Here is a 24771-nt window from a genome sequence, read left to right as displayed (position 1 = left end):
GCTTCTACAAAAACATTTGGAATTTGCTCTTCCCGTCTTCGAGTTCCGTGATACTGTTTTACTTCAGACAGTAGCTTTCCAGGAGCACCTATGTTATTTTCTTGCTGTGAAGCTGATTTGCATGCTTTGAGTTTGTATTTCCAGACATTTTGTACTAAAGTGTAGGAGTGGGCTTTATTCATTTAGTTATCTGACTTGTAGCCTGTCCCATCCCAACAGCTAACAACTTGTTTAAAAACCAAAAACCCTTACAAAAGAGGTATTAGGAGAATATAGCTTACTCTCATAAAACATGGGAGAACAGTAAGAGCCAAACATTCAACTACTGCTGCAAATCTACATGTCAGCCATATCTACTTACGACCCCATGTGACAGTAATGGCAAACACTCAAAAAAAAAAAAAAGAGGGAAATTGAGTTTTATTTATGCAAGAGAGCACAGGAGGGAAACACAAGGCATAGTCCTTAATGCACAGTAGGATCACAGTTCCCTACTTGTGAAAGTACAGTTCCCTACTCTCCTACAAGAGCACCCCCATCTGTGCCTGGTCCAGGGGAAGGGAGAGGCAGTGGGGACAGCTCAACTCTTGCCATGTTGCTTGCAGGGCCCCCTGCCTAGCTACCATCGTGCTGGTTAGCTGAAGGGTGAACTAAGCAGGGCCCGGAAAGACCTAGGCTGGTGCTGCCAGCAGTTTCCAGGCATGAAGACGGGACCGGGGCAGTGATGATGTGGAAGAGCATCTTAGAAAGTGATCAGTGTCTGGAGGGAAATGAACAGGGCAACACAGTTCCGTGTGAACTCTTTGGGAGAGGAATCCATCACTTGGATATTCTATGTAATTGCCCAAAAGTTTCAAGTGCAATGAAACCCAAAACAAAAACATTTGTTCTGACCTTTTGGAGACTATGCAGCTTACACTGGTTCCTCAATGGAGAAATGTAATCTAAATGCTGTCTTCTTCCACTAGCATAAGGGTAGGGACTACAGTCTTGAAGGGGGGACAGTAGCAGAGATGGAGTCCCTGCAAGCTACCACGGAGACCTCTTGAATGAGCCCCAGGGAACTGCACACACCAACCACATGTCCATGTTAGTGGCTGAGGACAGCATGGCCAACTCACGTCAGCCACTGCCTTGTCTTACTGTCCTTACCTGGGTTATCAAGGAGAGGTTTGGGTTGGGTTCCTTGATCAGCAGGTGGTCTGCTAGTTACCTCAGTGCCCCTGTCCTGGAAGCCAGGCATGGGGGACATGTGGCCCTCCAGATGTTGGTGGACACCCATCATCCCCGATGACTGGCCATGCAGGCTGGGGCCAAAAGGAGCTGGAGTCCAACAACATCTGGAATGCCACAGGTTCCTTACTCCTCTTGCAAGCATTGAGTGGTGGCCTGTTTCCCACTCAGCTTGTTGCAGTTCTCCTGTTTTTTTCCCTCCCTGCTGCAGAAATAAACCGATCGTTGAATCCGAAATGACAACTTCAGTTTCACAAAATCTCTTACATTCCTCAACATTCTTGAAAGAAGAGAGCCATGAATGCATGCAACTAAAGCAACAAATAATTTCAGGACTGGGCATTAAAAAAGACAAATAATTGCAGGTTCTGTATACGTATTTCCAGACACTGCAACATTTCATGCTTTCAACTTGATGCTTAAAAAACAAGCAGTTACCCTTTGTTATTAAGCAAAAAATATTTAAAGACTTGGCTTCCTCTTCTCTAAGGATTTCCAAGATTTCTACCACAGAGTTTCTTTTTCAGCCCCCTCTGGTGTTCCAGGGCATGGTCTGAAGGTACAGGATGCAGCCACCCTGCTGAGGCTATGCAGATCTGAGTCTGGTCAATGCCTGAATGGTGGGATATAAATGTACTAAAAAGATACATAGCCAGTGGCATCTAAACATTCCTTGGTGGCTCCTTACCTTGGATGCTGGCTCTGCTGGAGGACACGCAATCTGTGGGAGTCTGGAAGGCAGAAAAATATGTTGGGAAAGTCAAACTTTAGAACTAAATTATTTTATCAGCATCTGCCTCATCTATTTATTTCAAAATATTTGTGTGTCAATTTTCCCACTTTTATTTCAAAGATGTATTCCAGGCTTGTCAATTTTGAAACAAAATTTCCAAAGCAGGGAACAATAAATATTAATGCAGACGCAATATAACCATCAACAGGAGAGTCAGATCACATAGCAGTGGGCCAGAAGACTAAAAGCATAAAAGTAACATTAGCAAGCAAAACTATAAAACATCAGACAACACAGCAATTAAAACAGTATAATGTATAAACTTTATTGCAAGCTTAGCCATAGGCCATGTGCAAAATACAAACAAACATTTTAAAAAGACATATCTTGAATAAGGACATCTTGCATTGGTTTTGTCCTGGCCGTCATCTCTAGAACAAAGGACTCTCTCAATTTTTGGGCCGCTATTGCAAAATTGGCAGTAGCGGTAGTCACTAAGTTTGAGTTGTTGACTAGGAGGGCAATTATCATCTCTCCATCAGAACGGAAGTTTACAGAGTTTAAAATTGGGGATAAAAACTTTTGCCTAGGGTCATCGTAAAGTGGGCAATGAAGTAAGTAATGCGCAAGCTCTTCAATGGCCTTGCAGCCATAGATGCACTGGCGCTGGACCGTTGGAATGCCGAGAAAACGCCCTTCCAGATAAGCCGTGGGCATTAATTGGAAGCGGAGGGTTGTAAATGCTCTTCTGATGGGTGGTCGATCCAAAACTTCCAGATAATTTGACATAAAATGATTTAGTTTAATATAGGGGTACCATCTTGAAAAGGGGGCCATCTCTATGGATGCACGATCCTGGGCTGCATCATAGTAAAAAATCCGTTCACGGAGGGCAGTATTACTTAGCTCCTGCAGAATGGATGGAGAGAGGTCGTATTTGGACAGTATCGTCTGCCATTCTGCAGTCCCATTAGCGGACTGCATTTGTTCTTGCCAACATTGCTTGGCCAGAGTTGTATCATCCATATTGGTAAGGCGAAGCCAATATCTTAAATAGGCCAGGTCAATGCATGTTGCTATTGAAGGCAGTCCCAATTCTGCTCTAAGATGGGCAGCTGGTGTCCCCTGCGGGAGACCTAGTACTTGCCTCATAAAGAGATTTTGAATGGACTCCATTTTAGTTCTAGCAGTGGTTCCCCATAACTCAACCCCATATAATATTTTGGGCAGTATTTTTGTTTCCATTATTTTTAGCATAGGGGGAACTTGTTGTCCCCCTCATGTGAAAAAAAACTTTTTGGCTGAGCCCAGTGCTCGGGTACCAGCAAGGGATGCTGCTTTGATTTGCGTGGTCCAAGAAAGTCTATTAGACAATTGGATACCAAGGTATTTGAAGGTTGAAACTTGATCTATTGAGACTCCATTCAATGAAAAAAAGGGAGGGTAGTGGTGGTCAATAATGAATGCAAAAAAGAGAAAGGGGGTACAAAACCCAAAGTGACCAAATAATGTAAAATAATTTATTTTGTCTTCTTAAAAATGCCCAAGATTTTTGTATAATACAAACCCATGAATACCAGTTTTTTATACACTTCCTAAAATACATAAAGACAAAATACCACCTCCAGGAAGACCGATAGTATCTGGATGTAATTCAGTCTTAGAACCATTGTCACAATATGTAGACTTTTTTCTTAAACCTTTTGTACAGGAAATTCCTTCTTATGTAAGAGATTCAGTAGATTTTATTAACAAAATACAACATCTGCATGTGACACCAGGAGATCTGCTAGTCACCATGGATGTTTGTTCTCTGTATACCAATATCCCGCAAGAATCAGCAATAAGAATTATACGAGAAACTTTGGAAAAAAGATTAGATAAACATCCACCATCACATTTTCTATGTACTTTGGCAGAGATAGCTTTAGAAAAGAATTATTTTACTTTTAATCAAAAATTCTATTGGCAAACAACAGGTGTAGCCATGGGCTGTCCCATGGCACCAGAGGTGGCAAATTTGTTTATGGGAGATTATGAATGGGAAATAACTAATTCGAGTCCTTTTAAGTCTAATATAAAATGCTGGCTTAGATACATAGACAACGTATTTCTTATTTGGACAGGAGCGAAACAACAGCTATCAGATTTTTTGATATGGGTAAACAATAGACATCCAAGTATAAAATTTGATTCAACATACAGTGAAACTAATGTACATTTTTTAGATCTAAAGGTAACAAAATGTGGTCAACAACTTTCCACAACACTATACAAAAAGTCTACTGATAGAAATACATATCTGCACTATGAGAGTTCACACCCTAAAATTATAAAGAACAGTTTGCCTTATGGACAATTTCTTAAGATCAGACGAAACTGTAGTTCCAACAAAGAATTTACAGACCATTCACAGTCCTTAAAACAACAACTAATAAACAGAGGATATCCGCAATTAAAAGTAGAAGAGAGCTTCAGGTCAGTTTTGCAACAAAATCGCACTACTCTTTTAACATCTAAATCTAAAAAAGTTTCAAAACAGATACATTGTAGTCTAACATTTAATCACATCACAAATAGACTACAAAACAGTATTAAAAAATACTGGTACATTTTGAAACATATTCCAGGATGTGCAGAAAAACCAATTATTTCGTTTAAAAGAACAAAAAACATCAAAGAATATATAGTCAAAAGTACATGTAGAGAGCCACAAAATATACAGAAAACAATAATGGAAACCTCTAAACCAACAGGTCATCACCCATGTGGACACTGCACATATTGCAAATACACTAATAAGAAAGTGTTCTTTAAAAATCCCCAGAATCAACAAGAATTTCCTTTACAATGTTATACTACATGTGCAACTACACATGTTATCTATGCCATAAAATCTAGCTGCTCGAAACTATATATAGGACAGACGACAAGACCCTTGAAAATAAGAATAGGGGAACATCTTAGCAATATAAGGTGTGGTAGAAAAGGCACACCACTAATAGATCATTTTCTTGAATGTAAACATACTATGAAAGATTTTCATTTTTGGGGTGTGGAAAAAGTGTGGGGACAAGATAACAACAGACTCCTTAAAATAGAAATATGGTGGATTTTGGCTTTAAACACTTTATCCGCTTTAGGTTTAAATGGAGAACTAGATTTTCTTCCTCTTTTGTAATGAAACAGAGTTTTAAGAGGATCCCTTACAGGCAGTTTCTGAATTGATAATGAAATACACATTACAGCTGAGTACCGCTCTACATATAAAAACACACTTTCTTGGGCTATTAAGCTCACAACTTTCAAAAAAATAAATAAAAAAATAAGAAAAGAAGGTGAAGAAAACTCTGTAAGCAGCTAGAAAGAAAAGTGTAAGTAAAAAAATTCCTGTAATTATGTTTTCTTACTGTTTATTAACAATCTTGAACATTATGAGAACAAAGTATAAATCATGTAAATGTATGTGTTTATATTATAGCCCCTGACGAAGGCTGATATATAATAGAGCTGAAACGCATTGGGCATTTTTAAGAAGACAAAATAAATTATTTTACATTATTTGGTTATTTTGGGTTTTGTACCCCCTTTCTCTTTTTTACTCCATTCAATGGCCAGCTATTTTTGGCTTTCATAAATTTCCCGCAAATCATGATTTTAGATTTGGTTTGGTTAATTTTTAAATTTTGGGAGTCACAGTATTCTTCCAATTTATGGATCATACACCTAAGCCCGATTTTGGTTAAGGAACATAGAACCACATCGTCAGCATATAGAAGAGTGGCGATCTTTTTGTTTCCAATAGCGGGGGGGGGGGAAGGAAGGCGAAGATAGTGCTCCTACGATGTCATTTATGAAAAAGTTAAATAAAAAGGGGGCCAATAGACAACCTTGCTTGACACCCCTTTGGACTGGAATTTTAGTTGACAGGGAGCCACTGTTCCCTTGTCGCACCCGGGCCACATTTGATTGGTGAAGGGCCCTAATCAGCCAATATAACCTTTTGTCTATATTTGTTTTGGACAATTTTTGCCAGAGAAGCTCCCTGTCTACTGAATCAAAGGCCGCGGAGAAGTCAACAAAAGCTAAATATAAAGATGGATAAACTTTAGATCTTGTTTTTTCCATAAGATGGGATAGAATGTAAATCTGGTCGACTGTACTCCTCTTGGGTCTAAAGCCGGCTTGTTCTTCACATATGATCGAATTTGACTGGTCCCATTCTTTTAACTTATTTAAAAGCAGTCGGCTATAGAGTTTCGATGTTACATTTAGGAGGCTTATGGGGCGATAATTTGCTGGTTTATTCGGGTCTCCTTTTTTAAAGATTGGGACCACGATGCTAGTTAACCAGCCCTGCGGGATGGTGCCTGTGTTGTTTATATGGGTAAATAGGGCAGCCAGTAGGGGCGCCCACCATGAAGACTCTTGTAATATGAAGTCAGGGGGTATCATATCTTCCCCGGGGGTTTTCCCATTCTTCAAGGAGGATATAAGCTCACCGACTTCCTCGGGAGTTGTTGGAGGCCAGAGCGGGAGGTCAGCCAGTTCCTTGGCTATCTCCACAGGGCTTGGGGGTAATAAACAACCGAAAATCGAGGTGAAATAGGCCACCCATTCTTCTTGTATGATAGAAGGGATGGATATATGGGTCGCTGGCTCTAAATTCCCCTTCAAGAGTCTCCAGAATTCTGACTCGTTCTTCGCGAGTGCGGCTTTTGCTAGTGCCCTCCAATTTGCCTGATAAAAGAGTTGTTTTTTAATTTTAAGTAATGTTTTGTAAGCCCTTCTTTGTGTTATTAGCTGATGAAAAGTGTCAGGGTTATTATTTGCTCGGAATAGTTTAATTAATTTAATAAGATGTTTCTTTGAAGTTCTACATTCTTTGTCGAACCAAGTTTTAGAGTGTAAGGAAGCTGGAGCAACTGTTATGGCTGTCATGCGGGGGCTGAGTTCAGCTATTATTGAATCATATGCTCTGAGGCAGTTCTGGGAAAATGTTATAGCCATGTGGCGTAGAGAAGGGAAGGGACTTGTCAATAACATGTTATGGGCCCTTGTCCCTATCTCCTGTGACCACCTAAGACGTTTTTGGGTGGGCTGGGGATCAATGCAAGTAATCTTTGTGAGGGCCACGTTACTATTGCAGGGGCCCACAAGGGTTAGCTTTAAGGGGAGGTGGTCACTTCCTGGTCTCGAGAGAACTTCCAGATGCTTGATCCTATTTATTAATAATTGGGAGCAGATGAAGTAGTCAACTAGACTGGCCCCCGCTCTTGCTAGGTATGTAAAATTGCCTTTAGAGAGGTCTAAAAAGGATCCATTTAGGCAAGCCAACTGGAATTTTTGTATAAGTTGGTAAAGAGCTAGCCCATGTTTATTGACTATGGGATCTCTGGCAGATCTATTCGGAAGAAGAACAACCTCACACGATTCATCAAAATTGGCGACAGCCTTAGGGAAATTTGGTCCCAGTCTGGCATTAAAATCGCCACCAAGCAGAAATTCATAAAAAGGGTATCTAGCTTGGAGCGATTCCATGTAAGATTCCAGCAAGCTCCAAGGGGACTCTGATTGGGAGGAATTTAGCGGGGGAATATATATATTCAGACAAAGAGGGATCCTCAGGCCCAATGCTAAAGCACAAACCGGAGCCTCTACATTTAACTCTATTACATGGCCGATGAGGTGGGTAGCGATCAAGATTGCCAAACCACCTCTCCCTCGGCCTTTGGGGGCTGATTTTATTGCAAGTTTCCACCAGGATTTGAAGCCCCTAAGACCAATTAACTCATCAGAGGTAAGCCATGTTTCCTGAAGAAGTAAAATATCAAAGGATTGGAGGAGCTGTAGGAATGATGGATCCGCCATCTTATTCTTCCAGCCTGCTATGTTCCAGGATAATACGGACAATAGGGGTCTCGGAGACAATAGGCAGAGAGCATTGGGTTCATTACAAGGTCTTAGAATAGGCACGGGGGCGTTTACAGTGATTGGTATATTTTGCCGCTGTCAAGGACATGGGGTAATAATTTCCACAAGAGGAGATAACACACTAACATTTGAGATAACTCTAGTAGCTTGTGTTTTTTCCCTCGAAGAGTCGGATTTGATCTTTCGAGTTTTATCCGGGGTGCCCAGTTCTTTTGGTTGTAATAGACGCATCTCAAGCCAGGTGGGACAAGGTGCAGACGCCAAGGGGCTTGGTGTTGTTTTACTGTACTGAAAGCAAGGTGGACAGATCTTTCTAGAAGGAATTGGAGGGCCGTTGTTGTTGTTTGGTGTTGAGGGTTGCAAAATAAGTTTGTTTTCTGAATTTGTAGATGTCAAACCAATGAGATCTTCAAAGTCTGAAGGAAAGCGATGAAGGTTGTCGACTCCTTTCTCGTCAGAGTGCTCCCTTGTTAATTTTAGAATAAGATGAAGTAGTCTGTTGACAATTTCCTTCTGTTCAGTGTGAGGCAAGTGGCCGTATGATTCCAAGAGTAGAAGTTCTTCAGGGAGGTAATCCTCATATTTCGAGGCCCAATCCGGAATTGCAATATTGGCCACCAGATGTTGAACTTGATTACTCCAGGAAGAGGTGGAAAGATGTCCCTGGCTTCTATTGCTACTTGAAAATATTTGAGAACGTGTTTCTTCATGGGTTAATTGGATCTGTGAGTAGCCAAAAAGCAGATTTGGAAGAGCCTTGTTAACAAAATATCGATACACAAAGATTCCTTGGCTACGTAATAGTTTTTTGAGTTTATAGATCCGGTCTGCGATATATGCCGAATGCATGGAAAAACTTACACGTTTTTCAGAATTGTGTGAAAACAGATAGGTTATATGTTTAATGTAGTTCTTCCGCTGTATATCCGGTAGATGTGCCTGCAGGCAATTTTCAAATAGCTGTCTTATTGATGAAGTTGGCCAAGAATCTTGAGTCTTAAGGGAAAATATAACTGCTAGCTTATTTCTTATCAATTTTAGTTTCCAATCTGAAGCATTTCTAGGTGTGACTTTGAGCAAGGGGGTATTGTGAGACTTGGAAGAGCCTTGGACGTAGTTGGCGTTTTCCATTGGCTCAAGGACAGTCTGAACTAGAGCTTCTTCACTTCGAGTAGCAGAGCACGATATATTCGAGTTCGGAGTGTTTATTCTTGTAGTTGTTTTCTTTTGTTTAGAAGGAACTTCCAAAAGTTTGAATAATGGATTAAAATTCATTTTCCTTGATGGGACAGGCTTAGGATTCTTGATGTTCTTTGGTTTTCTTAGTTTTTTAGCTTTTTGTGAAGGCCGGCCTGTTTTCTTGTGAACTCTTCCTTTCAAACCAGGAACCCGGGGTGAAAGGATCCGGGAGTTAGAGGTACTCAGAGCAGTCAGAATTTAATTTCTCTGTATGGAGTTGTGCCATGGACTTTGTCAACGTTGTTAAAAGGCTATTCGTTTCAAATATGCACGCTAATTAAAACAGTACCAGTTCTCAGGAAATCACTGTTCACTAAAAAGCCTGAGTAAACAAAAAAGCCCTTACAACACAACCCTAAGTGTACTTACTCAGATGTAAATCTCACTGGGTTCAACAGGGATTGCTCCCTACCAAGTGTGCTCAGAACAGCAGCCTTAACCTGACACTTTAATGTTCAATAAAGGCATTTGATGTGGAAAAATCAACCAAACCACACCTGCAGGCTGATTAACTGAGTTTATTCAACAACACGTTGGGGAACTGCATGTACCGAGTACAGAGGCGAATTCCAATGCATAGTACATAATGTAAAGCTTATACAGACATTGTTTGGGTGCAGCTTGCACACGCGCAATCAGCAATTCTACAATGGAAAAGTATAGCAGTTTCAAGAGTTACCCAACCCATTTCAAAGCTACCCATGACTGTGTTACCAGATGCCTCCTACTGTTTTCAAAGCACTGACCACACATTTCTTACCAGCTACTTCCTCACTGTCTGCGTGCTTATAACCAACTTACATTCTGACTGCCATATCAATTCCCCCCTTCAGAGGTTTCTACCTCACATACCTCATTCCATATTAATCTGTATCATCTCAATGATTTCTTTCCCTTGCAGCTCCTTCCTTTGTTCAAGCCTCATTACCATCAACTCTACATCTTTGGGTATAAGTAACTGAGTTCCTTTTCTTAAACACACTTTAAGGCGGCATCTCATGGCACACATTGTGAGTTGGAAAAATACTATAATTACAAGTACTATCAAAAATCCAATAACTAAATATTTCAGCAATGTTTTCACCCATCCTCCTACATCAGGGAGACATTCCCACCAGTTAAAGGACTCTTCATCTGAAATATGACCTAAGTGTTTTATGACTTCTGCATGTTCAACAGTGGTTTCATACATATTGGGTATGTAGGTGCAACAAGACATATTTATGAAGGCACAGACCACCCCTTTTTGAAGCTAACACATAATCAAGAGCCATTCAATTTTGCAAAACCATTTTGTCGAATTTGTTTTTGTTCAGTAGCTAGGTTTATAAGGGCATCAGAGGTCTCATTGGCCAACTTTTCTAGGACAGCCTGCAGTCCAATCACAGCACCTCCCACTCGAGCCACCCGTAGACTGGGCAGGAATGAGAACCTTACAAGTTCAGTTAATTTCAAATACTTTCTTTCTAAATATTGTTTATCTCTCTTGTTCCTTATTTTTCCATGAGGAAATTGGTCATACAAAGATACTACAGATACCAAAGCAGCCACATAACATGTACCATCCCACGCCGCAGGTAAATGTCTATAAGCCTTTGTTCCCATATGAAATAATGTCCTGCTAAGGCTGTAGCTACATCTAGGCCTTGAGGTCCATATGGAACAGTATCCATGGAACCTCTGGTTGGCAGATACGAAGGAATAATTATTAGCATTATACCATGACCCATTTCTTAGTCTAGCTCCATTACTGGTTATTGTAGTTTTGCAAGATGAGTCTCCCCCAGGTATTTTGTACCATTACATTGCCAACAGTTACCCATAGTGGTAAGAACATGCAAATATTCTGTTCTGTTCACCCCAATGTCTTGCCAAGTCTTGTTCCCTGATTGTTGCTTGTCCCAATAGGGAGTCTGTATTTCAATGTCATTTACAGGAATGGGAATCAATGGACTCCCCCAAGAGTTTACTAGCATGTGTTGACACAGCCAGCAGCTTGAAATATTGAGTTGTTTGGCAAATCCAAATGCAAGCTTTATGAATATATTCTCCTGATACTCAGATACTATCAGGGCAGAAAGGGAAACAGAGCACAGTAACATAAAGCAAAACATTTTGTAGCTAAGTAAATCAATATTTTTTCCAATATATTTTGGCTTGCCTTCTCAGGCACTCTTCAGATTCGTAGTCTAGACTTCTCCTGCTGCTTACTTCAATACTTTCAAATACCACAACATGAAAACCGCAAATATCACAAAGAGGACAGCGCAGAAGCACCAGAAGGTCATACAGCCATAGTTCAATTCTTCCTCAGGATCTAATTCACAAGATGATATGCCAAATGGATGACAGATGGGCATATCTTGCTGACCTGATAGGCAGTAACGAGCAAGCTACACCCTGTCAACGCTTGGCTTACAACAGGGCTTAATCAGGCTTATTATGGCCTGTCTCCCTTCAATCTGCCAGCCCATACTCCAGTACCAGTGCTGGTCTGTTAGGACTCAGGAGAATTGTTTCTGCATGGCCTCAAAATATAGGGCCTCTTCTGAGTTTCTGTGGTCAGGATCACAGAAAGGTTTTCTTTGGGAAAACCGGGCAGGTGTCAGGAGGGCCCGGGACTAACTCACCTAACTCATGGGATTCAGCTCACCTATCCCACGCTGGGTGAATCATTCCCACAGTTGTTCAGAATGTACCGACCTTGCAATATCTTCTTGAACAGTATTCAAAAGAGGGTCCCATTCGTGTTCTGGTCCATCAAGATCTGGGTATATAGTTTTCTTGCAGTGGGATGCGTGTGTCCAGGTATTTAGGTTCTTACACTTTACAGCAGTATGGGTGGTCAGAGGAATTTCAGATAGTCCCATCCACTGTGGTTCCAAACAATTATTTCTCGTGTGGGCTTTCACACAGACCCAACTGCCAGGTTTTAGGTCATGACAAGGAGTGTCAGTGGGTGCTGGAAAGGCATCCTGTACTTGTGAAAAAACAGACCTCGCAGCCTTCATTAATCCTTTGCAGTATGAACTCATTTCATCATCCAACTCAGAGACTTAGCAGGTGCATTTGGGGGAGTGTCAGGCATGCACATGGGTCCCCCAAATACAATGTCATGCAGACTTAACCCATGTTTTCTGCTAACAGTGTTTTTCACATATATCAACACAATAGGGATTGCATCATGACATTTTAACCCAGTTTCCTCACAAAGTTTAGCAAGTCTAAGTTTCAGGTCATAGTTTTTAGTTCCACTTGGCCTGAACTTTGTGGATGGTATGGTGTATGGAACCATTGCTTAATATGTAGTGCCTTGCAGACCACCTTCACCACCTGACTGGTGAAGCGCGTGCCCTGGTCAGAGTCCAGTGTGAGTACAATTCCAAACCTAGGGATAAAATCAGTTAATTTCTTCACTACTATCGCAGCATCTGCATGCCTGCAATGGTAGGCCTCTGTCCATCCTGAAAATGAACAGATTATCACAAGGCAATACTTGTACCCCTTTGCAAGTGGCAATTCAATAAAATCCATTTGCAGATTACAGGACGGTTTATAGTTCCAAGGTCTGGAGCCCTGGGTTTCTGCGGGTTTCCTGCATTATGTTTAAAACAAATAGCACATCTTTCACAGTGGGCTTGAGCCTGGGCTGCAAAAGAAGGAGCATACCAATATCTAGACACTTGGTCAATCATCTCCCTTTTGCCGAATGGACCATAGAATGAGCCAGTCAAGTAAGCAAAGGGAGGAGGGACTTTGGGGCAACCAACCGTCCATCAAGGGATCACCATAAGCTATCGGTATGCAATGTACAACCCGATGAAATTCATGTGTCTCTATCTGACTTAGGGGCTGTATCCTGCAAAAGAGCAGTATCAGTTAAGGGAAGAAAGGAATCAGATATCATGGCAGTGACCAAGACAACATAGGGAGCCAGAGATCCAGAAACGGCTGCTTGGCAGGCAGAGGCATCAGCTAATGCATTTCTGCAGCTAACATCATCACGTCCATTGGTATGAGCTTTACAGTGAATTACAGTTAATTTTGAAGAAAGAATAGAAGACAAAAGAGTATTAATATATGAACCATGACTAACAGCAGAGCCAGAAGCAGTAATAAACCCTCGGTGGTTCCAAAATTGACCAAAGGAACGGCATGCTCCAAAGGCATATTTAGAATCTGTATAGATGTATACAGTTTGGTTAGCAGCAAGAATGCAGGCTCTGGTGAGTGCAATCAGTTCAGTGACCTAAGCACTCTGCACTTCAGGGAGGAACTGAGCTTCAACAGGACAATGTGGAGTACACACAGCATAGCCAGCACAGAGGTTACCAGCAGAGTCCGTGAGACAGGAATCATCTACAAAGAAAATGCATTCTGGATTAGAGAAAGGGACAACCGTAAGATCAGGTCTGGGGGTGAAAAGTTGTTTGGTAAGAGAAACACAATCATGGGGTTCAGGCCTGTCCTTAGTGTGGGCGGGGCCCAGGGCAAAAGCATAGTTGCCCCCCCCACACATTATTTCTCTTTCAAACCTCCTGCCCAGAATAAGCCGGCAAGCGCTGCCTGTAAACGCGCTGCACAGCTGATGAGCGGGCGGCAGGCAGCACAAGGAAGCCACTCAGGCAGGGGATTCAAACCTCCCACCTAAAATTAGCTAGCTAAGCACTGCATGCACACCCGTTTCACAGCTGATGAGCGGAGAGGGGGAAAACCGCTCAGGCACGCAGCCGAAGAGCGGGAGATTCCCCAAGAGCGGGAAGCGGCTGGCGAGACCACACGGCTGAAGAGAAAAAACCCTGCCACAGCCCAGCTTCTCATCGCCAAGCGCAGGCCCCCCCAAAGCGCGGGGCCTGGGGCAACTGCCCCGCTTCCCGGTGCCTAGGGGCGGCTCTGATGGGGTTCAATGGCATGAGACTGTCCATCATCCGGCTGAGGAAGAAGTGAGGCAGGGTTAAGAACATTAAAGCAAGTAAGAGTAGTATTATCAGCATCTATGAACAATTTTTCATATCTGGTAAGGCAAATGGAAGACAAATGTTGCGTTTTTCCCCACTGGAACAAAGCTAGGACATTGTGGGGAACTGCAACAGACAAAGCGTGCCCCAGAACAATGTTGTGAGTTTTCTCCACACGAGAGGCAGCTGCAGCAACAGCTCTGAGGCATGGGGGGTAGCCAGCAGCAATAGGGTCCAAGGAAGTGCTATAATATGCAAGGGGTCTCAGAGCAGAGCCAGAGCCTAAGAACTCTAGAAGCCACTCCTGCCTGTTCATGACAGTACAGAACAAATGGCTTTGAGTAATCAGGTAAACCGAGTACAGGGAGAGAGGAAAGGACGTTTTTCAGGGCACAAAAAGCAGTTTCGGCTTCTTCTGACCATGGGATGGGGTCAGGTATATCATCATGGGTCAGATCAGTAAGGGGTTTTACTTGATCACTGTATCCAAGTATCCACTGTCTGCAATAGTTACCTGCCCCCAAGAGACTATGAAGATGTTTCTTAGTAAGTGGGCAAGGCAGGGACAAAATAGTTGGAATTCTGTCATCAGACAACCTGTGCTTGCTCTGGGAAATGTTATGTCCCAAGTCATGTACAGTGGTTTGTCAAAATTGTAACTTAGATTTAGAAGCCTTGTGTCTTTTCTCAGACTATTTTGATAGGACATAGTGTCCTTCTGACAAGTCTCTAAGAATTCAGAGGCAATCAAACGATCAACATACTGCACCAACACTGATCCAGTGGGCAAATCCAAATCTGCCAGATCCTTTTTTAAAAACTGAGAAAATATTGTGGGTGACTTGGTATACCCCTGAATTAGGCATGTCCAGCAAAACTGAAGCCCGTCAAAGGAGAACATAAAAAGGTATTGAGAATCAGGGTGTACAGGAATAGAAAAGACAGCAGAGCAGAGATCAACAACTGAAAAAAGGGGAACAGTGGGAGGAACCATGAGAGGGAATCACGTATAAATTAATTTTCCTGAGGTCTTGTGCAAAACAGTAAACAGGTTTACCATCCAGCATCAGCTTTACTGGCTTCTTCACTGGTAAAATGGGAATGTTACATGGAGACCGGGTTTCTTTTATTATGCCTTGTTTGAGCAGCGAGGAAATTACAGGGCAGATGCCTTCCACCACTTCACAAGACAAGGGACACTGAGGTTCTGATGGAGGAGATAGTCCTGTTTTAACCCTGATCTTAACAGGGGCTGCACTCAAGTGAAGTCCCACTTCATTTGCATGGAACACCCACAATGTCTCAGGTACCTGAGCCAACAGTTCCTGTTGCAATGAGGAAGAGTCTGTCTCAGGGTCTGGCACCAACAGAGCAGCCAATAGGGCAGTGGTCAAATTACCAGGAATATCCAAATAAACCCCACCTGGAGAACAATAGATGATGGTGTTTAATTTGCACAGGAGGTCTCACCCCATCAAATTCAATGGTGCACATGGGCTACGGAGGAAAGCTTGGTCTGCTGTCAGAGGTCCCAACTGCCGTCATGGGTCCCAACTGAACAGAAGCAGGTTGAGAAACTGCATGAGGAATAGGACCCCCCTCCCATAGCACTGAAAATAGAAATGGAAGGTTCAAGAAGAGACATACAGTCAGAAGACAGTGTAGATAAAGTAGCTCCAGTATCAACAAAAAAAGGCAAAACAGAACCATTTACACTAATTTCAACATGGGGACCAGATTGGTCAGTAGGCAAGGAAAAAGCAGAGGTGACGTTAGCTTGGATCTCATGGCAATCCTAAGGTCTAGGAACAGAATCTGGGGGGCCCCAGTATTGGAATGGAGGAGCCATGGCTTTCAACATGGTCTGAAGTGGTTGGTTTGGACAAGAAGCCTTCCAATGGCCTTTCTGTCGACAATAGGCACAGGAGTCTTTGCGAACATTCAGCCACTGTTTATGTTGTCTGAAGGGCATAGGAGGGCCTCTAGGAGGTCTGTCCTGAGAGCCTTGTTTAGGATTTGACAAGTCTTGAACTTGCAGGGCCATGAGTTTTAATTTAATTTCTTTCATCTTGGCATTTTTGGCTTGGGCCTTGTCATAAAAATGGGTAGCTGCAGCTTTAATGGATTCTAGTTCAGCTCCTTGCCATCCTATCATGGTATTTACCAGTAGAAATGTCTTTAGTACAATTGTCCACAAAGGTCTGAACTATCGGCCCTCTCATTTCCTGGTCTGGATCATCCACTCCAGAGTGGTTTCAGAAAGCCTCTATCAATCTACTGAAAAAATCAACTGGGTGTTCTTCCAGGCGTTGTTTACATGACAGGATTTTGTTTCAATCAGTGCACATGGTGTTAACAGCATTTAAACGTATGTCCAAGGCCTGCTGTAAGGCATTTCCCTGGCCTGGGTCTGCAGGTGGCCAGTTTGCAGTGGTACAAAGTGTGGTCGTTTCTTTAGGTGACAAAAGTCCAGACAGAAGCGTATTTACATCACCCCATGTTGGGTTATAAACTGAGAAGATTTGCTGCAATTTTTGACGGAAGGCCCCTGGGTCCTCACACAACTTAGGGAACACGTTGGACCAATTTATAATATCCCATGGAGACAATGGAACATGAACAATTTGATTACCACGGTATTGTTGCAAGGGCCCCACGGTATTGTTGGGGTGTCTTCAAAAGTAATTTCAGCTACTTCACCAAAGAGGAAGGGAGACAACATATATAAATGGGCTTACCAGTCTCAGCAGTCAAATGAAAGCAGATGGCCATAAATCAGCAGGAACAAAGAGTCACAGTAATCAGTATTTCCTATCAGCCTACCGCACAGGAGGACTGGGCCTGCCAGACAGCCGCTTAGAACAACTCACTTAGAGAATTTCAAATGGCTCTCTTACTTTGGGGACACGCTGGACTTGTTCAGAGATGGAGTGGAGGTTACCAGTCGCCATCCATGATGCCAATCCTACAGACTATGGATGTGGAAAAATCAACCAAACCTGCAGGCTGATTAACTGTGAGTTTATTCAACAATGCGTTGGGGAACTGCATGTACCGAGTACAGAGGTGAATTCCAATGCATAGTACATAATGTAAAGCTTATATAGGCATTCTTTGGGTGCAGCTTGTACATCGCCCAGAGTGGCTAGTAAACCAGCCAGATGGGCGACTATTAAATTTAATAAATAAATAAATAAATAAAATGCACAATCAGCAATTCCACAATGGAAAAGTACAGCAGTTTCAAGTGTTACCCAACCCATTTCAAGGCTACTCATAACTAATGCGTTAGCAGATGCCTCCCATTGTTTTCAAAGCAGTGACCACACATTGCTTATCAGCTACTTCTCATCCCTTCCTTCTGTCTATGTGCTTCTAACCAACTTACATTCTGACTGCCATATCACACCAATTGGGCCTTCCAGAATGGAGTGCCACTACAGAGAAAGCCCATTCCTTGGTCACTGCTTGCCTTAACTCTGAATCCAGAAGCACCTCAAGAAATCTAAAACAGAGACTTCAATGGTTAGGCAGGTCCACGTGGGAGAAGGCAGCCATTCAGATTCCTGGGTGCCAAGCATATAGGACTTCAAAAGTTAAACGTAGCACTCTGAATTGTGCCTGGGAACAATTAGCGTTGTCTTTCAATGAACAGAACCAGCTGGATTCAAAAGAGAGGAAGAGACAACTGTGTGTAACAAGTAGTTGGCCCCAAATCATTTGAACCAGAGAAGTGCAGTTTTGCTAATTTTAGAGATTGCAACTTTCCCTTCTGGTCACCTTTCTTCTGGGGCCCACAAGCCACTGGTGGTGATAGGGGATAGAGATAAAATTGGGAGAAGGGCTTCATTTGACCCCTGGGTCTGAAATACCCCACCTCTATCCTAGCCTGTCACTGTATACTGAAACAGATGGATCCTTTCTTCCTAAGATATAAAGGGCTAAACAGGGAAGGCAAGGGAAAACATGATCAGTCATCGCCAGGAAAGTTCTCCTTCGCAGCATAAACTCTGTATGGTTTTCAAACACTCACTGTAAGTATTTAGCTAGTGCAGTACTCAGTTCTTCAAGAATATATTCAGATATTAAACCATGAGCATAGCAAATATAATCCTCTGAAAGAAAAATAAACACCACATATTATTAAAGCATCTCTCATTTAGCAGCCTCCTCCAAATGCTATTCCAAGTATATCAATTCTACTTTTTTAAAAAAATGTTACACTAGGAGATGGATGGCCAGCACTTGGAGCTTTGTGGTGTTCCCACTCAGTGAATCATATACCCCCTTTGGCCTATCACAGTTGTGGGGAACCTCTGGCCCTCCAGATGTTGCTGTATTGCAACTCCCATCGGCCCCAGCCAGCAGGCCAACAGCCAGGGATGATGGGAGCTGTAGTTCACCAAGATCTGAGGGCCAAAGGTTGGCCTAAACAGAACCAATACATGCCAGAGAACAGGGGCACTGAATAACAGGCAGCTTGCAGTCCGCCAACAGTACAGTGTTGGGCTGGTTGCGGGCCAACAACCTGAAGCTGAATCTTGAAAAGACAGAGGTGTTATGTGTTCCAAATTCTCAAGTTCAGGAGATTGGAAGATGGCCTGTTCTGGACGGGGTTGCACTCCTCTGGAAGGAGCAGGTTCACAGAGGCTCAGATGGCCTCAGCGGCTAGCAGTGTCTATTTCCAGCTCCAGCTGGTTTGCCAGCTACAGCAGCATTCGGACAGAGATGACTTGACAACAGTACTCCATGCTCTGATAACTTCTAGATTGGATTATTGCAATGCGCTCCATGTGAGGCTGCCCTTGAAGGCAACTCGGAAACCTCAACTGGTCGAAAATGCAGCAGCCAGATTACTGGCTGGGGTTCCTTTTAGAACTCATATAACCCTGGTTTTAAACTAGTTGTGTTACTTGCCAGTTCATTTCTGGGCCAAATTCAAGGTGTTCTTGTTTAAAACCCTAAATGACTTAGGCCCCAAATATCTGAAACATTATCTCCTTTCCTACAGACCTTCTCAGGTGTTAAGATCAGGAGAGTGGGCCTTCTTGGTAGTTCTACCACCCTCGGAAGTTTGGGAGATGGTGGTCTGGGAGAGAGCTCTCTCTGTGGCAGCCCCGAAATTGTAGAATGCCCTCCCTACAGAGATGCACCTGGCACCTTCACTGTACATTTTTTGGCAAATGCTAAAGACACACCTCTTCACCCTGACCTTGGGCCTTTGAGATGGATGTTTTCAGGACCCATCCCGTTCCTGTGCATGTAATGTGTTTTAATTGTATTTAATACAGTGTTTTGAATTTCTATAACCTACCCTAGATCGCTGAAGGCTGGGCAATATAATGATAATAATAATAAATACTTAACCCAAAGGCTACCAAATGGCCTGGGGAAAGAGTTGGGGATGATACTGATGGATGTGTTCCCACTGCCACTCATAACTAAAATGCAGCAATGGTAGTCAGCTTCGTATTAGTTGTACCTAGGAAAAACTAAAACTGGAAAGGGATGCAAAACCACATCAGTGGTTCCTAGATGACCATGCAAGCATCCCTGTTGATTTCAGAATCCCTGGCAACAAGACAGGTTATTTCTCCCTGTTTGGTCCTCCCTTCTCTTTCCTATTTAATGTTTCCTGTGATCAAAGGGGACTAGAAAGTTATGTAGAAACTATGACTATTTTACCTTAAAGTGGTGGCAGTGCTGAGAGCAGCAGCAGCACCAAACAGTATGTGTGTGGGGAGGGGTCCACTACCATAGTGTTTAGCAGCAGCATGGCCCAATGACCATATAAGCAACAAAGAAGTTTGTAGAAATTAAAAAGAATGCCTGTTAAATGTTAAAAGCAACTAATTAATCTGCAAAGGAGGGAAAAGGCATAACACAAAAATTGATAGAGTATTAGAAATGTCACAGTAAGAATAATGAAATCATGGCAAGGCAAGAGAAAATGATGCATATGAACAAGTTAAATAGAATACAAAGCCAATAATGATAAAGCTTGTGTTCTCTATTTTACTTGGCACATTTCTTCGAACTTAATTTAATTCCCCTACCTTCAGCGGCATCAGTGATCTGTTTACCACTAATAAATGTAGCAGACTGCACCTTTCCATCCACACGTATGTCACTGACTTTTAACATTTTCACAGTCTGGTTGACCTGACAAGAGCCACAAAATAGAAGGGCTTATAATTACTGTTGCTGTGCACACATGTACTATCAAAATTAAACCATGAAGCCATGAACTGAAATCTAACACACATTTGCAGCTGCTACCAAATGTCTCCATCATATTTCATTTCATTTCATTTTATTAAATTTATATACCGCCCATAGCCGAAGCTCCCTGGGCGGTTCACAACAATCAGCATAAAATACAATGAAACACATATTTAAAACAGTTTTTTAAAAGCTTAAAATCATTTTTTCATATTATTAAATTTATATACCATACTGACATGGGTCACAATCTCCCATGACTGTCAAAATAAGCCCCCTTTGGTGAAATGAATGGGAATGGCCTAAGAACAAGGTTGTGTTCCTGAGACATTTCTGTTCGTTTAAAATGTAGCTCATTTTTTTTTACCAAAAAAGCACTCATGATGATTATGGTATTTTATTATGTTCTTGGGCCTTATTTATCCAACTAAATCAGGAGTTCTCAATGTTTGTGCCCCTAGGTTCCAAGTTAAAGTGATGAAAAATACCAACAGCCACCAGTCACTGTGAAGGTTCCTTCTGGCCTGTTGCGTGGTTTAGGAAGAGGAAAGACCTTAGAAGTCTGTCATTTCTTTAACTTTTAAGTTTTAACTAGATTTCCTTGCTTTCTTCAGTGCAACATATAATACAGTATTCAGCATTCACTATTATAGCAAGAAACTCTTCAGTGTAAAGGTACCTTCTTCTTTAGCCACTTCAGTGTTTTCTCCTCATTGTATTTATAGAATTTCCTGCCACCTATTTCTGAGACAACGGGAGGAAAGGTCATATTGTATTTTTGTTTGTAGTTTCATTACATAAAATAAAGTATTAGAGTGGAGATATTATTTCAGCATCTAATAAAGGTTACCAGTAAGACCTGTGAATGTAATGTAACCTAACATAACATACAGAGTGTGGGTATGTTACCTTATACCCAGTCAGATTATTAGTCTATCTTGCTCAGTATTGTCTGCATTAATTGGCATGGCTCTGCTGGTTTTCAGAGAAAACTCTTTTTCAGCATTACCAGGAAGTGTTGGTGACTGAACCTGGGGCTATTTGCATGCTGAGCTACAACCCCTACCCTCTATATCCTGGGCAAATTTCATACATTTAGAGATTCAGCTTATATTCCTGGCATTCACAACTGCAGAAACTATCTTAAAAACATGAATACTCTGTGTTCAGCAGTCTCCCTTTCCCTCTCTCAAACAGACAGTCTTTGGCTTCACATGGTCCACTAGGGGCTATTCCTTTGCTCTCTGCAAGTATAGTTTGTGAAGCCCTGGGAGGGTTTACTATGGCAAACCTTCACTTTGGTCCAACAAAATTAGCTGACATATAACTTCATGCATGTATCAAATGTCACTTGCTAATTTTACTTCTCAGATTTTGTACCTTTTTCATCTGCTATGTGGTGAAGAGATTGTGAAACGCTTGTGCATTTTAGCAACATTGCACAGGAAGAACACTCTTCATCTACCAATATCTGATTCAGTGGCTGGAACTTTCCCTGCTGGAAAAGGGGGGGAAATCAGAACAGTGAAGAAATCAAAGTGATTCAAAGCATTGTTAACAGAAACATTTTTTATGGTCAGATAATTTAATCCAAAGAAGAATGGTTTACTGGTTGTACTAAATACTGCTAACAAATTAAAGAGCAGCAAACCATTAATAGCTATTTCAGATTGATGAAACATTCCGTGAAGGAAGTTTTGAATATAGCTTTTTAAAGGCCAATATTTTAAACTCCTACTGAATATTTGTTCTGCAGGACATGAGTGAACATGCACCAACACAATTAGCAGACCAAATGGTTGCTGTAAATTTCATCTTTGATTTTGTATCCTCTCTTTCGCAAGCAAGATTTGCAGACAGAGAAGAAAGCTTAGAAAAGCAGAACTAATCTTTCATCTCCACAACAGATGTTTCAGTTTGGCGTGAAGCTCCACAGGAATTTATTATATTTCAAGTGACAACCCTGCCAATCTAACCAAATACTACCCAAACATTATAATATGTAGTAAGAGTCTATTGATGACAACACTGAAATCACTACATTAATGCTGATTATACGTGTTTGTGAGCAAAAATAATATGATACAATCTTCCTTAAAACTTTCTAGTTACCTACCTCTTTCTCTGCCTTAGTAAGGTAGAACAACAAGAGAAATAAGGGATCCACAGGTGTAGCAAAGAACAGGCACCCATCTGAAAGCAGAAAAAACATAATGATTATTAAAACTACACTACATATTTTTGAATGGTTTCAATGTAATTTGCCAATAAACACAGTGCCACTGTTAAGAACCTCTAACCCATGCCTGTGCATTTTAAATAAATGAAAGATTTTCATTTAAGGATTTAAAATAATTAAAAGTACATAAAAATGCTAATAAGAAAATGTGTTGCCTATTTATTCCAGGAACTTAGTTGCTTTTCCCATACATACCAGGCAATACAAGATGGAGAGTAAAAAAATGACCTAATAATTCATAAAGACCTGGCACAAAATTATACAATAACGGATGTGTTACTATTTCCCCCCTGTGGTTCGTAATGTTTCACCCTTGGAACATGGGTAGATCTTGCAAGAAGAAAGAGGTGGATGAAGAACAGCAACCTCAACATTTAAAAAGCCATTTGACTGGGGCACAAGAGAACCAAGTGTTGTCAAGTGAAACAATGACCCACTAAGCAATGCACTGGACAACTGGGTCACCTTTCTCCTAACACCCAAATTACAGTGAAGAGAACTGGGCTTCTCCCAAATATGCCGGGGGAGAATGCATTGGATCCCTGAAATCAACGTGAAAAGTTAATCCTGATGAACCCTGATTTCAGTGGAACAAGTGCAACTAACTTAGCCTGGATCAAATCCAGTGTCTATACCACAGTGGGAAGGTAGAGAAAATTATGGGAAAAGCCTCATTTGAAAATATATCTGAGAGAGTGCAGGTGGTCTCTATCAAAGGCTCTGCTGCACAGGGCATGATATGGCCTTGACCTGCTTAGATACCCGACTCCAACCCCTACCATGCTCAGAAATATGTGGCTCTGTAAAAACTCAAACACAGGTTTCATTATTTATTTATCTATTTATTTATTTATTTATTTATTTATTTATTTACTTACTTACTTATTACATTTGTATACCAACCCATAGCCGAAGCTCTCTGGGCGGTTTATAATTAAAAACATTAAAAACAAATACACAAATTTAAAAACACATTTTTAAAAAGCAATTTAAAAAACACATGTTAAAATGCCTGGGAGAAGAGGAAAGTCTTAACCTGGCACGACAAAGATAACAATGTTGGTGCCAGGCGCACCTCGTCAAGGAGATTCCATAATTTGGGAGCCACCACTGAGAAGGCCCTCTCCCTTGTTGCCAGACTCCCAGCTTCCCTCGCAGTAGGCACCCGCAGGAGGACCTTGGATGTTCAGTGTAGTGTACAGGTGGGTTCGTGGCGGGAGAGGTGTTCCATCAGGTATTGTGGTCCCAAGCTGTGTAAGGCTTTATAGGTTAAAACCAGCACTTTGAATCGAGCTCAGAAACATACAGGCAGCCAATGCAAGCGGGCCAGAATCGGTTTTATATGTTCAGACCGGCTGGTCCCTGTTACCAATCTGGCCGCTGCATTTTGCACAAGCTGCAGCTTCCAAACCGTCTTCAAAGGCAGCCCCACGTAGAGTGCATTGCAGTAATCTAACTTGGAGGTTACCAGAGCATGGACAACTGAAGCCAGGTTATCCCTGTCCAGATAGGGACGTAGTTGGGCCACCAACTGAAGTTGGTAGAAGGCACTCCGTGCCACCGAGCCTACCTGAGCCTCAAGTGACAGAGATGGTTCTAGGAGAACCCCCAAGCTACGAACTTGCTCCTTCAGGGGGAGTGCAACCCCATCCACGACAGGTTGGACATCCACCATCCAGTCAGAAGAACCACCCACTAGCAGCATCTCAGTCTTGTCTGGATTGAGCCTCAGTTTATTAGCCCTCATCCTGTCCACTGTCACAGCCAGGCACTGGTTCAACACATTGACAGCCTCACCTGAAGAAGATGAAAAGGAGAAATAGAGCTGCGTGTCATCAGCATACGATGGCAACACACTCCAAAGCTCCAGATGACCACACCCAGCGGTTTCATGTAGATGCTGAACAGCATGGGGGACAGAACTGACCCCTGCGGAACCCCATACTGGAGAGTCCAGGGTGCCAAGCAATGTTCCCCAAGCACCACCTTCTGGAGCCGACCTGCCAAGTAGGAGCGGAACCACCGCCATGCAGTCACTCCCAACTCAGCCAGTCACCCCAGAAGGATACCATGGTTGATGGTATCGAAAGCCGCTGAGAGATCAAGGAGAATCAACAGAGTCACACTCCCCCTGTCTCTCTCCCGACAGAGGTCATCATACAGGGCGACCAAGGCTGTTTCCATGCCAAAACCAGGCCTGAAACCCGACTGAA

At 42.2% G+C, this 24771-nt stretch overlaps 1 protein-coding gene across 2 annotated transcripts in view; it reads right to left on the bottom strand.

Moving 5' to 3' along the window:
• RNASEH2B (ribonuclease H2 subunit B) overlaps positions 1 to 24771 on the bottom strand; it is a 48505-nt gene that overhangs the window by 7279 nt on the left and 16455 nt on the right. For both annotated transcript variants that reach the window (XM_061622715.1, XM_061622716.1), the window contains exons 4-9: positions 22436 to 22512; positions 21700 to 21817; positions 20999 to 21063; positions 20154 to 20259; positions 18131 to 18212; positions 1922 to 1964 (exon numbers count right to left, since the gene is read on the bottom strand). In XM_061622715.1, the coding sequence (XP_061478699.1) occupies positions 1922 to 1964; positions 18131 to 18212; positions 20154 to 20259; positions 20999 to 21063; positions 21700 to 21817; positions 22436 to 22512 (491 nt within the window). The remainder of the gene's footprint in view (positions 1 to 1921; positions 1965 to 18130; positions 18213 to 20153; positions 20260 to 20998; positions 21064 to 21699; positions 21818 to 22435; positions 22513 to 24771) is intronic.

The sequence above is a fragment of the Rhineura floridana genome, chromosome 4 (assembly GCF_030035675.1).
Source record: "Rhineura floridana isolate rRhiFlo1 chromosome 4, rRhiFlo1.hap2, whole genome shotgun sequence".
NCBI classification, from domain to species: Eukaryota; Metazoa; Chordata; class Lepidosauria; order Squamata; family Rhineuridae; genus Rhineura; species Rhineura floridana.
Note: the sequence above shows the minus strand (reverse complement) of the source record. Positions and strands in the feature narration are given on the sequence as shown.